This window comes from Lipophrys pholis (genome assembly GCF_963383615.2).
Source record: "Lipophrys pholis genome assembly, chromosome: 3".
Lineage (NCBI taxonomy): Eukaryota > Metazoa > Chordata > Actinopteri > Blenniiformes > Blenniidae > Lipophrys > Lipophrys pholis.
In genome coordinates, this window is record NC_137627.1 from 20,465,946 (window position 1) to 20,478,274 (window position 12,329).

Here is a 12,329-nt window from a genome sequence, read left to right on the forward strand (position 1 = left end):
TTTGTAGTTTTGGCGTGTTCAATAATAAAAAAAAAACGAAATACACATTTACGTGATGAATGACGTCAGAGTGCAGAGGTCGCCGACACGCCCACATTTTTCTCACACACGCTATGACACTGCGCGATGCTTCGTAAATTTCTGAATTAATCTATTTAATTTTTATCTGTATGCGACAGAAAGGCGACTTATGGAGTCCGTGAATACTTATTCTGATCATGGCACGATAACATGGATACCAGAAGTCACGCTCGGCTTTTAAACTGACTTTTTCTTTGGTGGATGTTATGATACTTAGCTTGTTGTGCTAACGCAGTGCTAAGTAACTTTAAGGAGAATGAAGTCTGCCGGTGACAAAACCACCGTCATGGACATGTTTGAAAAAGGAAAAGTCCTGAAAATCTGCGCCCCTATGGTCCGATATTCAAAGTAAGTGACACGTGTATTCCTTCCTCAAACTCGCGTGTTGTATTTTCATGTTTTAAAGCCAAAATGTCACGTGAAACAGTTAGCAGGCGTCACAGTGTCTCTGCACAATGTGATTTTCTTAGTGTTGTAATCAAGACTGAGACCGAATCAAGCCCAAGACCAAAGTATCTCTGAGACTGAGGAGCCGAGATTGAATCAAGAACAAGATCTCGAAAACGTGTTCTTGAATCAAAGCCTCTCGAGCACTACAGCACTTAAATAGTGGTTAAAACCACTGAAGTCATCGGTCTCTCCTCAGTCCTGACACAGACCAGGGAAACAATAAAGTCCTCAAGAGGAAAACGAGAGTCTGGCAAAGCCTTAGTCTCTTACAATGCACACTTTAAATATTATGTATTCAAACACGGTTGATAATAAAATGTGTTTGAAAATATAAAACACAAATATGTCACTATGCCCGACTTAAAAACTCTGTAAATCACAAAATTCATCTCATTGGTGGTCTACACACATTTGAATATCACTATTCTCCCATATAATGATTCCAAATGTACCCTAAATATGAGTTAATGATGGTCATGAGATCTTGATGAGGGTCGTACTGTTCCTTGCACCAGTGCACCACGAGTACCGGCTGCACTGTACTCGTGTCCACACTTAGTTAAAATCATCATCAAGGTTCTCCGATTAGAAGGGGAGATGAGTTTTGGGGGGAAATGAAAAAGCAACACCTATTGGGAGTGTTGAGATAAAAAAAAAAAACCCACTATATATCCTATGATTCTCATTAATTATTATTCGTAAACATCTGGAAGAAATGTGGACATTTTCAAATATGGCTACGTCCCAAAAAATAGTTTAAAGTTGTTTTTTTAGCGGCGCTGAACCATGTCAAACATGTATCCTCTGAGTTGAGTTGTAGTTCTTTTTTCTTTGCAGGCTTGCCTTCAGGTCTTTGGTCAGGAAGTACAACTGTGACATCTGTTTCACCCCGATGATTGTTGCTTCTGACTTCCTGCGCTCTGTTAAAGCCAGAGACAGTGAGTTCACCACCAATGAACGTGAGTAACAAAGACGAGCTTGGCCTCGACGTTGTCGCCTTGATAATCGGAACGCAAAAGATGTTTCATCGTCACGGTGGTGTTTTGATGGCGGTTTGAGCTTCTGCTGCGTTAATGGCAACGGAGAGGGAACACGCTTTTAAATTTCAGCCACTTCATTTGATTCATATGAGGAAATAGGAGTGTTATGGCAGATTTACTTCACATTTGATTTGTGGTGGGAAAAAAAACAGTATTTTTATTTAGCCTTTATTTAGTCAGGAGAACCACATTGAGATTAATAATCTCTTCTGCGAGTGTGTAGGCAAGGCCAACTATAGACGACAGCAAAGCAGTCACAATCGATTAAAAAAGATGAACATTCTTAGATGAAATAAAGCCATAAAGTACTGATTTATGATAGTTAAAGGAGGTAGAACAAGTTAGAAATCTGTTGAAAACATCAATTGCATGTTTGTGATCATGACAAAGCTTTATGCTTTATGAAAGCAGACAGGAGAGACTTCTCATCTTCTTTTCTCTGCCTTACATTATTACTTGATCTTCCTGTGTGCGTGCGTGTTATTTCTCATTGAAATCTCTGTTCCATGTGTAGCGGTTATATCAGGACTCCCGCTTGTGTGAACAGCTTACGGAGGCACTGAGGCAGTGAATCTCACGGTTTCCCTCCTCAGACGACCGGCCTCTAATTGTGCAGTTTGCTGCACACGATGCTCAGACTCTGGTGGATGCGGCCTCTGTGGTGGCGCCGTTCTCCGACGGAGTGGACCTTAACTGTGGCTGCCCCCAGAGGTACAACTACCGACCCCAAGCTGGGAAACATTCTCAACTTAGGTCATGCTTTCATTACTCATTTATAGAAACCTCTGACTAGTTCACCTTCGCTTTCTTATTCTTTCTTCCTTCTTATTATTCTATTATTCTTATTAGTCTCGTTACAAAGGTTATTAAACATAAAGAACCCCCCCCCCTTTTTTTCCCCCCCCAATCTCCAAATTCCACTTACACCTTGAGGGAAGCAAGTGACCCACCCACCAAAAACAGAACTTAAGGCAAAAAAAAAAAAAAGATAGTACAAAAAAAAAAGAAAAACATATTAACAAAAATATAAATAATAGAAAAGTAGATAAAAAAAAATTCAAGTATAAAACATGAAATAAAAAATCTAACTGAATGAATAGATAGGAGAGTGGGGGATTAGTCAGGGGGCAACAATGTTCAAGGGAGCAAAATAATAAAACAGGCTGCCATTTTCCATAAAAGCTGTCGGTACTGCCTCTGATACTATGTGTGAGCTTGACATGACATCGGTGACATTCTTGTTTTTCTTTGCTTCTCCTGTTCGAGGTTTCCATAGCAGATCATCTACTGTTCCTCTTCTCTTCTTGCCTTTCAGCTCAAATCTCAATCCTCAAACACTCTCACTGTTATTTGATTTAAATTCCTGAAAAAAGAAAGATCAGGTGGAGATATTGTTCAAGAAATCTGATGCGTTTTAGAAAATTCCCTCTGAATCTATTATTTTTTGGGGGTTAATGATTGTTCTTGTGCTCTAGATGGGCGATGTCAGCTGGGTACGGCGCCTGCCTCATCAACAAGCCTGAGCTGGTTAAAGACATGGTCCGACATGTCAGAAACCAAGTGGACAATCCCAACTACACAACTTCCATCAAAATAAGGTGGGGACTGGAACCACCTTTGACTTCATGTGAGACATGGAGGCAGACGGTAACTTACTGCGGTTCATTTGTGAGCTGGTAGAAAACGCAAAGTAAAAGTAATAAGGACAACTTGCAATGACGAGGGAAATCCCAGAATGAAGCCAATGCAAAAAAAACCAAAGGATAATATTTATCATTTTCAAGCAAAGAATATTTTTTCAGCTCACCTAGATGTTGATCTTTTCGAATGGAATCCGCATGTGGTTTTGAAGCAGCGAGACTTCCATTGGCTTCCTTTGCATTTTAGTGATCGTTTACAGTTTCCTCATCGCTTTTCAATGTACACTAGGGTTTGACCCGGTAACAAAAACACTGACTAAACGTAATTGTCACCAAATTGTTAGAACAAAGTGAATATTTTCATCCTTTCTGCCGCCACGTCTACAGAATCCACCAGGACTTGCGGCGGACGGTGGATCTGTGTCAGAAGGCCGAATCCGCCGGCGTGTCTTGGATTACTGTCCACGGCCGTACCGCAGAAGAGCGACACCAGCCGGTCCATTATGACGCCATCAAGACAATCAAGGACGGCGTGTCCATCCCCGTCATCGCAAACGGAGACATAAAGTACCTGCGGGATGTGGAGGCCACTCACCAGCTGACTGGTGTGGATGGTACGTGAATGAAAGTAGGACTGTCAAGATTTCATTTGATTGAATCATAGATGCAATTTAAAAAAAAAAAAAAAACAAGATCCAAGGGTATTTTTTTGCCGATTAAGATCGTCTTGAAGGATATGTGGCAGATTTCTATATTCTAAACCAAAAGATTGACACAGCAGGACACATAGTTCCATTAAATAACAAACAATATAACTTACAGTTGAGCGTGTTGGGTACAAGGGTCAGGCCCAGCTTTTCTCATTATTAGGTTGAAGTTCAGTTATCCCGCACATGAGTTGCTTACAATGTGAGATTCTTCAGGGATAAACACAAACAAACCTGACGCGGATACGTTTGTACTCAAAACGCACTTTTTGTTGTTGTTGTTTTGTTTCAGGAGTGATGGCTGCTCGGGGTTTGCTCGCAAACCCCGCCATGTTTGCCGGTTACGAGGATACCCCTCTGGAGTGCGTATGGGACTGGGTGGACCTGTCCGTGGAGCAGGGCACGCCCTTCACATGCTTCCACCATCATCTAATATACATGCTGGAGAGGGTCAGCTCCCAGCCTGAGAGAAAAGTCTTCAACTCTCTGTCCAGCACCTCAGCTGTCATAGATTATCTTCAGAGCACATACGGCTCAGTTCACCATCTTGGAACATGAGCAAAGTTGAGTGTGTATGTTTTTATTTTTTATTTTTTTAAATCATAGTTTTGTTTTTGTTTTTATATACCAAATAAAACTCAAAACTGTTGTAAAAATGTTGGCTTTTTTTTTTGTTTTTGCTCCTGTTAATTTAAAATAGTAATGATAACATGTTTGATAATACTATGATACTTCAGTTTATTTAATGTGCATAAAAATGATTCCAGAAGTCACTGCAAAATACACAGATTATACAAACATGTGAAGGTGGGAAACATGGAGCATATTTTGAGAATAGCTGTTCCTAGCACGACTTGTACAACAAACATTCACAACACAGTGGAAAGATTTGAAATATGCAATATGTGTGATATTTGTATTTGTGTCTTGGTCACTTACTCTTATTTGGTTTCTTTCTTAATGTGACTTTATGGGCAGCATAATCTGATTTATATACTAAGTGATTTTTTTAAATTTAATTTATATATAATTTCAAAGCCTTATTTTATTGGCTTATTTTCTCTTTTCTTGCTATTTTCTTACAACCTTTCTTCAACAAATATTCTAATTTGATGCATTAATGTGGATAATTAACCAAAGCTGCTGAAACTGAGTAAACTTGTTTCAATCTATTCTGCAGTCAGATGTGGTCAGTGTTTCTCAGTCAGTGTGGTGGAGGAGACATGAGAGGAATCTTACTTCTGGTAGGGTGAAAGAATTACATGTGAATAATACAGCCTGTGTCACCTGGTAAAATGTGCTGCAATATTTGATTTATTTCTACAACTGCGTTCTTGAGTCAGTTGTAATCTAAGACTGTATTGTGGAACATATGATTTATAAAGTCTCAGTTGGACTAATAGCAGGTGAACAAGCTGTAAACAAAGTCTAACTCATGGCAGCTGCTACGAGTTCATTGGTGGACAGAAATACAGAACAATAAGTTTATATTCGCAAAATTCAAACAATAGTAATGTTACATCTTACCAATGAAAAGTAATCCCCCGAGCCCTGCTTTCTTCAGTCCGCCGATTTGTAGAGAAAAACTCCACACGGTGCTCTGGTGTCTTGGATTCTCTGCTGCTGCAGTTTGTGTTTACGGACTTGACGACCGGACCAAGATGGCCGCCGTATTTCCTGCTCTGGGCATCTTATGCGGCGTCTACTCTGTATAAAGTATGTGTGTATATGTCTATGGTTTGCACCCTTAGAGTTGCATTACCGCCATCTGCTGGTTTTATATATATTCATCGTTTCCCACGGCAGTGACTGATTGCGTCATTGCGTCATTATTTCCTGCGTCACACCGATTGAAGCCGGAAGGAGCAAACAGGAAGCGTGAGTTTGAGCATAACTTTTTGCCGAAATTACTGTCCCAGAGGGAAAAGACTTGAGCAATTCATCGGTAAGTTTCAACATTTACTTGTAAATTATTTGGCTTTATATTTGCATCTGCTTCGCAGCGTGGTTTCAGACTCTTGCTTCGAGATTTTAGCGCACGTTTGGTTAACGCAACGTTACGTTCGAAACGTGGAAACCTCGAGAGGAGTTCCGTTTGTCCAAAGATAAACATCTGATTCATTCATTTTTCTGTTTATCACCTGGATACAAGCGCCTTCACGTGTGTGTGTGTGTGTGTGTGTGTGTGTGTGTGTGTGTGTGTGTGTGTGTGTGTGTGTGTGTGTGTGTGTGTGTGTGTGTGTGTGTGTGTGTGTGTGTGTGTGTGTGTGTGTGTGTGTGTGTGTGTGTGTGTGTGTGTGTGTGTGTGTGTGTGTTTTAATAACTTTTGCAAATTTGGAGTATTTCAGAAAAATATCTTTTGTTAATATTAAATTTAAATAAAAATGCAGTACCCTGAGACACACCACAAAAAGCAGGCCATTAACATTTCTCCATAGCCTATATTTTATTGATTTATGATGGCTTGATAATCGAAAGCTTAATCGGAGATGTATGCGCTAAACTAGTTAAATAACACACTTTTACCTCACCCAGACATAGTTAATTTTAAAAATACCTGATCTTTTTAAGGTTTACTAGATTGAGAAGATAACATTAGCTTTGCTGGGTTTGCCCTGAGTCAACTGGAGCTGCTGTGAGTTCTGCTTCAAGTATGTGAGCTGTGAAAAGAAAGGGTGAGGTACTCCTAAGTCTTCGTTTCACTCGACAGTGCCACGATTGTTGTCTTGGATTAAAAGCCACACGTGCTTAACTAATGTCTAAAGTGTGTGGAATTCGCTGCTTATCTATCCAACAAGGCTGTGTCGATCTCAGTCCTTCCTTCATTGTAATTCTTCTCCTTATTTCAGTCCTCTTCACAAGCATTCAGTCACCATGACATTGCAGTGGACTGCAGTGGCATTTTTCCTCTATGTGGAGATTGGCCTCATCCTCCTCCTCTGTATACCCTTCATCTCGGCCAAACGGTGAGTTATAGTCCCTGGGTAATGCCACAAACACAGATTCAGCAACAAAACTGACATATGTGTAAATAAAACAAGATAATTTGTTGTTTCTCTGAATCTACTTCGTCTGAATTATTTAGTTTCCCATTCACATGTTTCCTTCTTAATCAGTGTAACACAGTCCGGTTCATTTAGATGGATGATCTGACGTCCTGCCTGTGCTTGCGTGTTTTTGTTTTCCTAGATGGCAGAGAGTATTCCACCTGAGGGTCTGGGACTGGATGTCCAGGTTCTGGAATAAAGTGTTTCTCACCATGGTCATAATACTTATTGTTCTCTTCCTTGGTAAGTGTTGCATATTCACATTTAGCACCCTGGAATTACAACTGCAGCTCCAGTGTAGGAGTCGATTTCGCCTGTGGAGTCGGAGCTTTGGATGGCGTAATAGAACTGGTCACTTGAAAGTGATCCCAATATAATTCATTTGTTTTCCAGATGCCGTGCGCGAGGTGAGAAAGTATTCAGCTAAACAGGCTGGTGCGGATTCCAAGCTGCAGCCAAACATGTTCGACCACCTGCACATGAAGCTGTTCAGGGCGCAGAGGAACCTCTACATCTCGGGGTTTGCCGTCTTCCTCTGGCTGTGAGTCCCTTCTACCGGAAACTCCACCTCTATAACCGGAGCCGACCTGTTTTCCAACTCCTCTGTTTGACTCTCCTTTTGCAGGGTGATGAAGCGCGTGGTCACCTTAATCAACCAGCTGGCGTCGGCCTCTGCGACCACAGTTGAATTTCAGGCGCTGGCCGACAGCGCCAATCAAAATGTCGAGAAGTGCATGAAGGAGAATGAGCGGCTTAAACAGGTACTGCTCCACACGCTTTAAAAAAAAACCAAACATTTTAAATAAACCGGTTCAGCTCCACACACTCAGACGCTCAGCGACGGTCATAATTGTTATTGGTCTGGATTAAATCGGCACAGCAAGAGACAGAACATGTAGAGGGAAAGATTATTAAACACAATTCCAATGTGGATTTGCAGAAACTTGGTAAACAAAGCCCGGGTATAGAGTACTTTTTCATACCACTCCGATGGAGCCAGTTTATTAATTTATTAATGAAATGACTAAATCATCCACTAAATATTGTCCTGGAATGCGTTGCAGACCCTGATGGAGGGGAAGGGTGACAAGGCGACCGCAGAGGGCATGGACCTGCTGAGGAAAGAAGTGGAGAAGCTGAAGGGGAACCTGAAGACCGCGGGAGACTGTAAGTGTCTGCGTACTAATACACGCACTACTCCTTCACATCAGCATGGTATTGTCGACATGCGCTCCCATGTAAAAGCGTGTGAACCGAGCAGAGCCTTGCCATTGTTTCCCCACTCCAGCTCTGATGAACTCCCAGTCCGAGGCAGACGTAATGAAGAAGCAGATGGACGGCCTGGCCCGGGAGTACGAGAGACTGTTGAAAGAGCACCAGGAGCTCCAGGTAACGACTCGGAGGATCATTGGCTTTCCTGAATAGGGCAATCCGGGGGTGACATGGAGCGGGATTCGCATCAGGCAGGCAGACACAGGATGGATGTATAACGGGAGGTTTCTCCAGACAGCAACGGCAGCTATTAGACTCCTCGATTTAAAATGTGCTCAGTCGGAGGTTTTGCTGAGTCATTCTTACCTAGAAGGTTTCCGGAGAGCTTCAGTATGGGCGCCACTCCAGGGTCATCATCATAAGAAGATATAAGATGATTATTCTATTAAAGCACATTTTTGTAGAACAGGTCATGAGACGCAGTACAAAGTAGAGTGATAAGATGAGTTTACAGGCTTAAGTGTAAAAATTAGTACAATTAGATTCTATATGTAATGATGTAATGATGTCAGCTCTAACAGAGGAGTAGTGCTTTATTGACTGGATCGCTCAGTGTGAGCTCAACTTAAATACCAGTGAAATCTTCAAAACCCTTTTCTTTTTTTATATATATATATATATATAGGCATGTATAAATCCTATATGTGTTCTATATTATCTCACATTCTCTTCTCATCTCCTTTCAGAATCGTCAAGATGATTCCAATAAAAAGGATGACTAGTTGTTTTTTTTTTGTTTGTTTTGAAACCACTGAATGTTTGACGGGTTTACACAGCGGCTCAAGGAGCCACTGGAGTGTACGTATTCACCACGCTTATATTCCACAGTGTGGATCACCCCGGGGGACTCCCAACACGTTTTATGGAACTGATGTCACAAATGGTTTATTGGCTCAGGGTCTGATCGCTGAGGTTGTAAAAATGTTAAGATGCTGGAGAGACGGTGTGTTTTCTGTCTTGTGCCGGCTATTTGCACAAGCAGGTGCTAAAAGCTCGAGCAATCTATTAGTGCGCTAAATGGTATTGAAAAAAAATGTGTGTTGTTGCACTGTTGCATTATGGGGCTGCTCTAGTATAATTCAAATGAATGCATGCCAGAAACATTTGATTTGTGTGTGTGTAATATGTTTGGTGTGCCTCCTGAGATGTGTGTGGACCTCCTGAGTGTGTGTGTGTGTGTGTGTGAATGTGTGCACTGAACATTTTACACATATGGAAGTTGTGTGTTATTACTCCCGCTGAAGCTAAACGAACATACAAACCTTATTGCAGACGTACACATGCCGTAACACACAGATGTCATTATAATTTCACAAACACACAGAACTTTCCTCCCGCACACGTTGTGTTTCTACCATGACGGGGCCCATAGAGCGAGCAGCAGCTTCCTCGTATTGTTGGACTTGGCCAGTCATCTTGACAGCTATGTTTTTATCCCGACTTTCTTAATAGATGTTACCGGTATGCAGGTCTCATTAAGAATGTTGTCTTTTGTTTTTATGATTAGGTTGTTTTTTTGTTAATTTGTTCACCTCTAAAGCTTTGCAGAGAATCTCCGATTTTAGGATAGATTTTGCCCAAAAAGTTGCTCCTTTTACAAACTTTTAAGCTTGAAATAAAAAAGCCGAGCGATAGATTGAAGTTGGTCTTAATGTTTCTCATCCAGAAGGTTGAGGCTTGTGAAATAATTGTTGTACTGCGTTTTGCGTGCTCGTTTTTGTTCGATGTACTGGGGCACAGGGATTTGTTCATTGTGTCACAAAGCAGGACTGTATTATTTTGTGTGTTCATTATCTATAGAGCTATGTACCTCTGAAAAATGGCATTGTATTCACCACGTGTTTCTTTTTTGTTTTTACATTCTGAAGCAATGTCTCTTTAGGGTTCACCACAGTCGGCTACTTATTAGTGTAAAAAAAAAACCTGCTATTTTACTTTTTTCAGTTTTATCCAGAAGTGCCTTTTTAGATGAATGTAAAATAATTTCCTCTAATAAAGATACATTCCTATTTGCCATGCTGTGTTTTGAGTTTTTCCCCAAACACAAACTAGTTTTGATTGGAGTTTGGCAGCAACAGACCTGTTCACCTCACACAGTGGTACACTGAGTGCTTCCTGGATGTTCTGTTCTGTCACCCTAAAGGAACCCCCCACCCACCCCCCTTTTTTTTTTTTTTTTTTTAAACCTGTATTGAACCTCCTCCATTAAAGGAAATTATATCACAGAAAGCGCCGGTTACATTATCGAGGCCAAAGGAAAATGGCGTGAAGTGTGTCGGTGAATGCTGAGATGATTGGAGTGCCCTGTGGCCAACGTGCCTCAATTCACATCATCTCTAATAAATGTTCTGGCTCGGAGATCTCAGAATATCACAGTGCAAACCCAACCTGTGTGTGTGTGTGTGAGAGAAGACCGTCATCGAGTTCACTGCCTGGTGGGGAAAAAAAGAAAAATCACCAGCTGGATTTAACTAAGCAAATAGGTAAGAGCCTCCTATTGGATAATTACTGCACAGGCGATTTATCTTCCAGCTGGCAACAAGTGATTTAACCCCGACTGACGCAATGACGAGCTTCTCGTCTCTTAAATAACCCTGTTGAAAGACTCATCCAGTTGTCGTGGAAAATACGTTGAGCCTGTTTGAAAGGGTCGAGTCAATGACATGCATCAAGCAGAGACAACTTTAAGAAACTACAAAAACTGGGTTAACTCTCAAACACATTGTTTAAAATGGGAAGGAAAGTGCAGAAACATCTTCAAGACAGAAATGTGGTCATGAGGGGGAATAACATCCGAACTTACTGTGATTGGCAATCACTTAAATGTTTATGTTAATTGAGTGGCAGAAAAGCAACAGAACTCAGGAGGACTTTGATTAATAGTGAAAGTAGGAGTATTTTCAATGGGAACTTAACAGTGGTTTCCCTCAGAAAACTACTAATCAGTGAGGCTAATTGGGGGGGAAAAAAGGCAGTGTGTGTCCTTCTCAAAGTCAACTGGATTGTCCTGACAATATGTTTCTCCTCTCATCTGACTCATTGAGGGTTGCCTTGCTCTCGGTGCTTTGTTTCAGGCCTCCAGTGGAGTCAGAAGCTTCCAATGCCCATGCAAGGAGCACTTAGTCGGGGGGGAGAAAGGAGACCAAGCAGCCTGCCTAGAGGCTCTAATCTGTGGATTAACATCACAAAACTCAATTGTTATCTAAAATGAATAAGTAAATGTAACTGCTTTTTTTTTTTTTAATTTGTTAAACTGTTTTATAGAGAGCAGAATAGCTGCCGTAAGACAAAAAAACAATGAAAAAGTTCATCCAGTGCAAAATCTCACAGTGTTTTCACGCCTCTTACATGTAAACTAAGGCCACGTTCACACATACCCAGGCTTTTACAAAAACGGATATTTTCCCCTCTACGTTTACAAAAAAAAAATCTTCATTGTGACCCGACCTGCATAGACACCCGGTTCAGCGCTACTATGAGCATGCCAAACCTGAAGGGGGCAGTGTAACGAGAAGTATGAAGCCCTTATGGCCAATCAGTGTCTTCAGGACGGCACTTGACCAAACTCAGGATTTCACTCGTTCTTATTTTTATTCTTCCAGTGACAAGAAAGTATATTTTAAACTATTATTTTTACTAAATCAACTATTAACTATACATTTATCTGTACAATGATGGGATCCCATTTCACCGGTCCAGTCATGATGCGCTCTCCGGGAGCCCTTTTGGTTTCAGCCCTTTCCCCCTCCGTTTGTAGGGTGACTTCGATTGCACTCGCCTGTTGAGGTGCGCCGCGGAGAACTCGGAGCGGCACACGCCCCCAGCATTACACGCTTGGAGAACCTCAGGCAGATCACCGCAACAGTCAGAATCCTGGAATGTGTAAACGTGAGGCCCAAACGCAGAGAAATATCACCGTTTTCTTTTTAAACATTTGGGTACGTGTAAATGTGGCGTCAGTGAAACATTTAAAGTTGTCGTCACTTGAAGGACATTATATCATTTCGCTGATCCAGTCTATTTGGAACTTGCTCGATTGGCAGAGGATTCTCTCCAGTGCTTTTCACTGAGAATGTCGAAAGGCAGCTTTTC

The 12,329-nt window shown here is 41.4% G+C and overlaps 1 protein-coding gene across 1 annotated transcript; it reads left to right on the forward strand.

Annotated features, from left to right (window-relative positions):
- Positions 1-74: 74 nt before the first annotated feature.
- Positions 75-10,238, forward strand: dus4l (dihydrouridine synthase 4-like). Its single transcript, XM_080459754.1, has 14 exons — positions 75-429; positions 1,369-1,490; positions 2,165-2,282; positions 3,047-3,169; positions 3,599-3,825; positions 4,211-4,455; positions 5,548-5,627; positions 6,768-6,884; positions 7,108-7,208; positions 7,359-7,506; positions 7,591-7,726; positions 8,030-8,132; positions 8,254-8,354; positions 8,924-10,238. Exons 1-14 carry the CDS (start codon positions 338-340, stop codon positions 8,957-8,959), a joined length of 1,749 nt encoding a protein of 582 aa, XP_080315880.1. The 5' UTR covers positions 75-337; the 3' UTR covers positions 8,960-10,238.
- The last annotated feature ends 2,091 nt before the right edge of the window (positions 10,239-12,329 follow it).

Excerpts from the sequence above, each read along its gene's own strand:
- dus4l (XM_080459754.1), top strand. The coding sequence starts at position 338 with ATGAAGTCTGCCGGTGACAAAACCACCGTCATGGACATGTTTGAAAAA. Across the intron at positions 3,826-4,210 it reads CCAGCTGACTGGTGTGGATG|GAGTGATGGCTGCTCGGGGT; the intron begins GTACGTGAATGA and ends GTTTTGTTTCAG. Across the intron at positions 5,628-6,767 it reads TCTTATGCGGCGTCTACTCT|TCCTCTTCACAAGCATTCAG; the intron begins GTATAAAGTATG and ends TCCTTATTTCAG.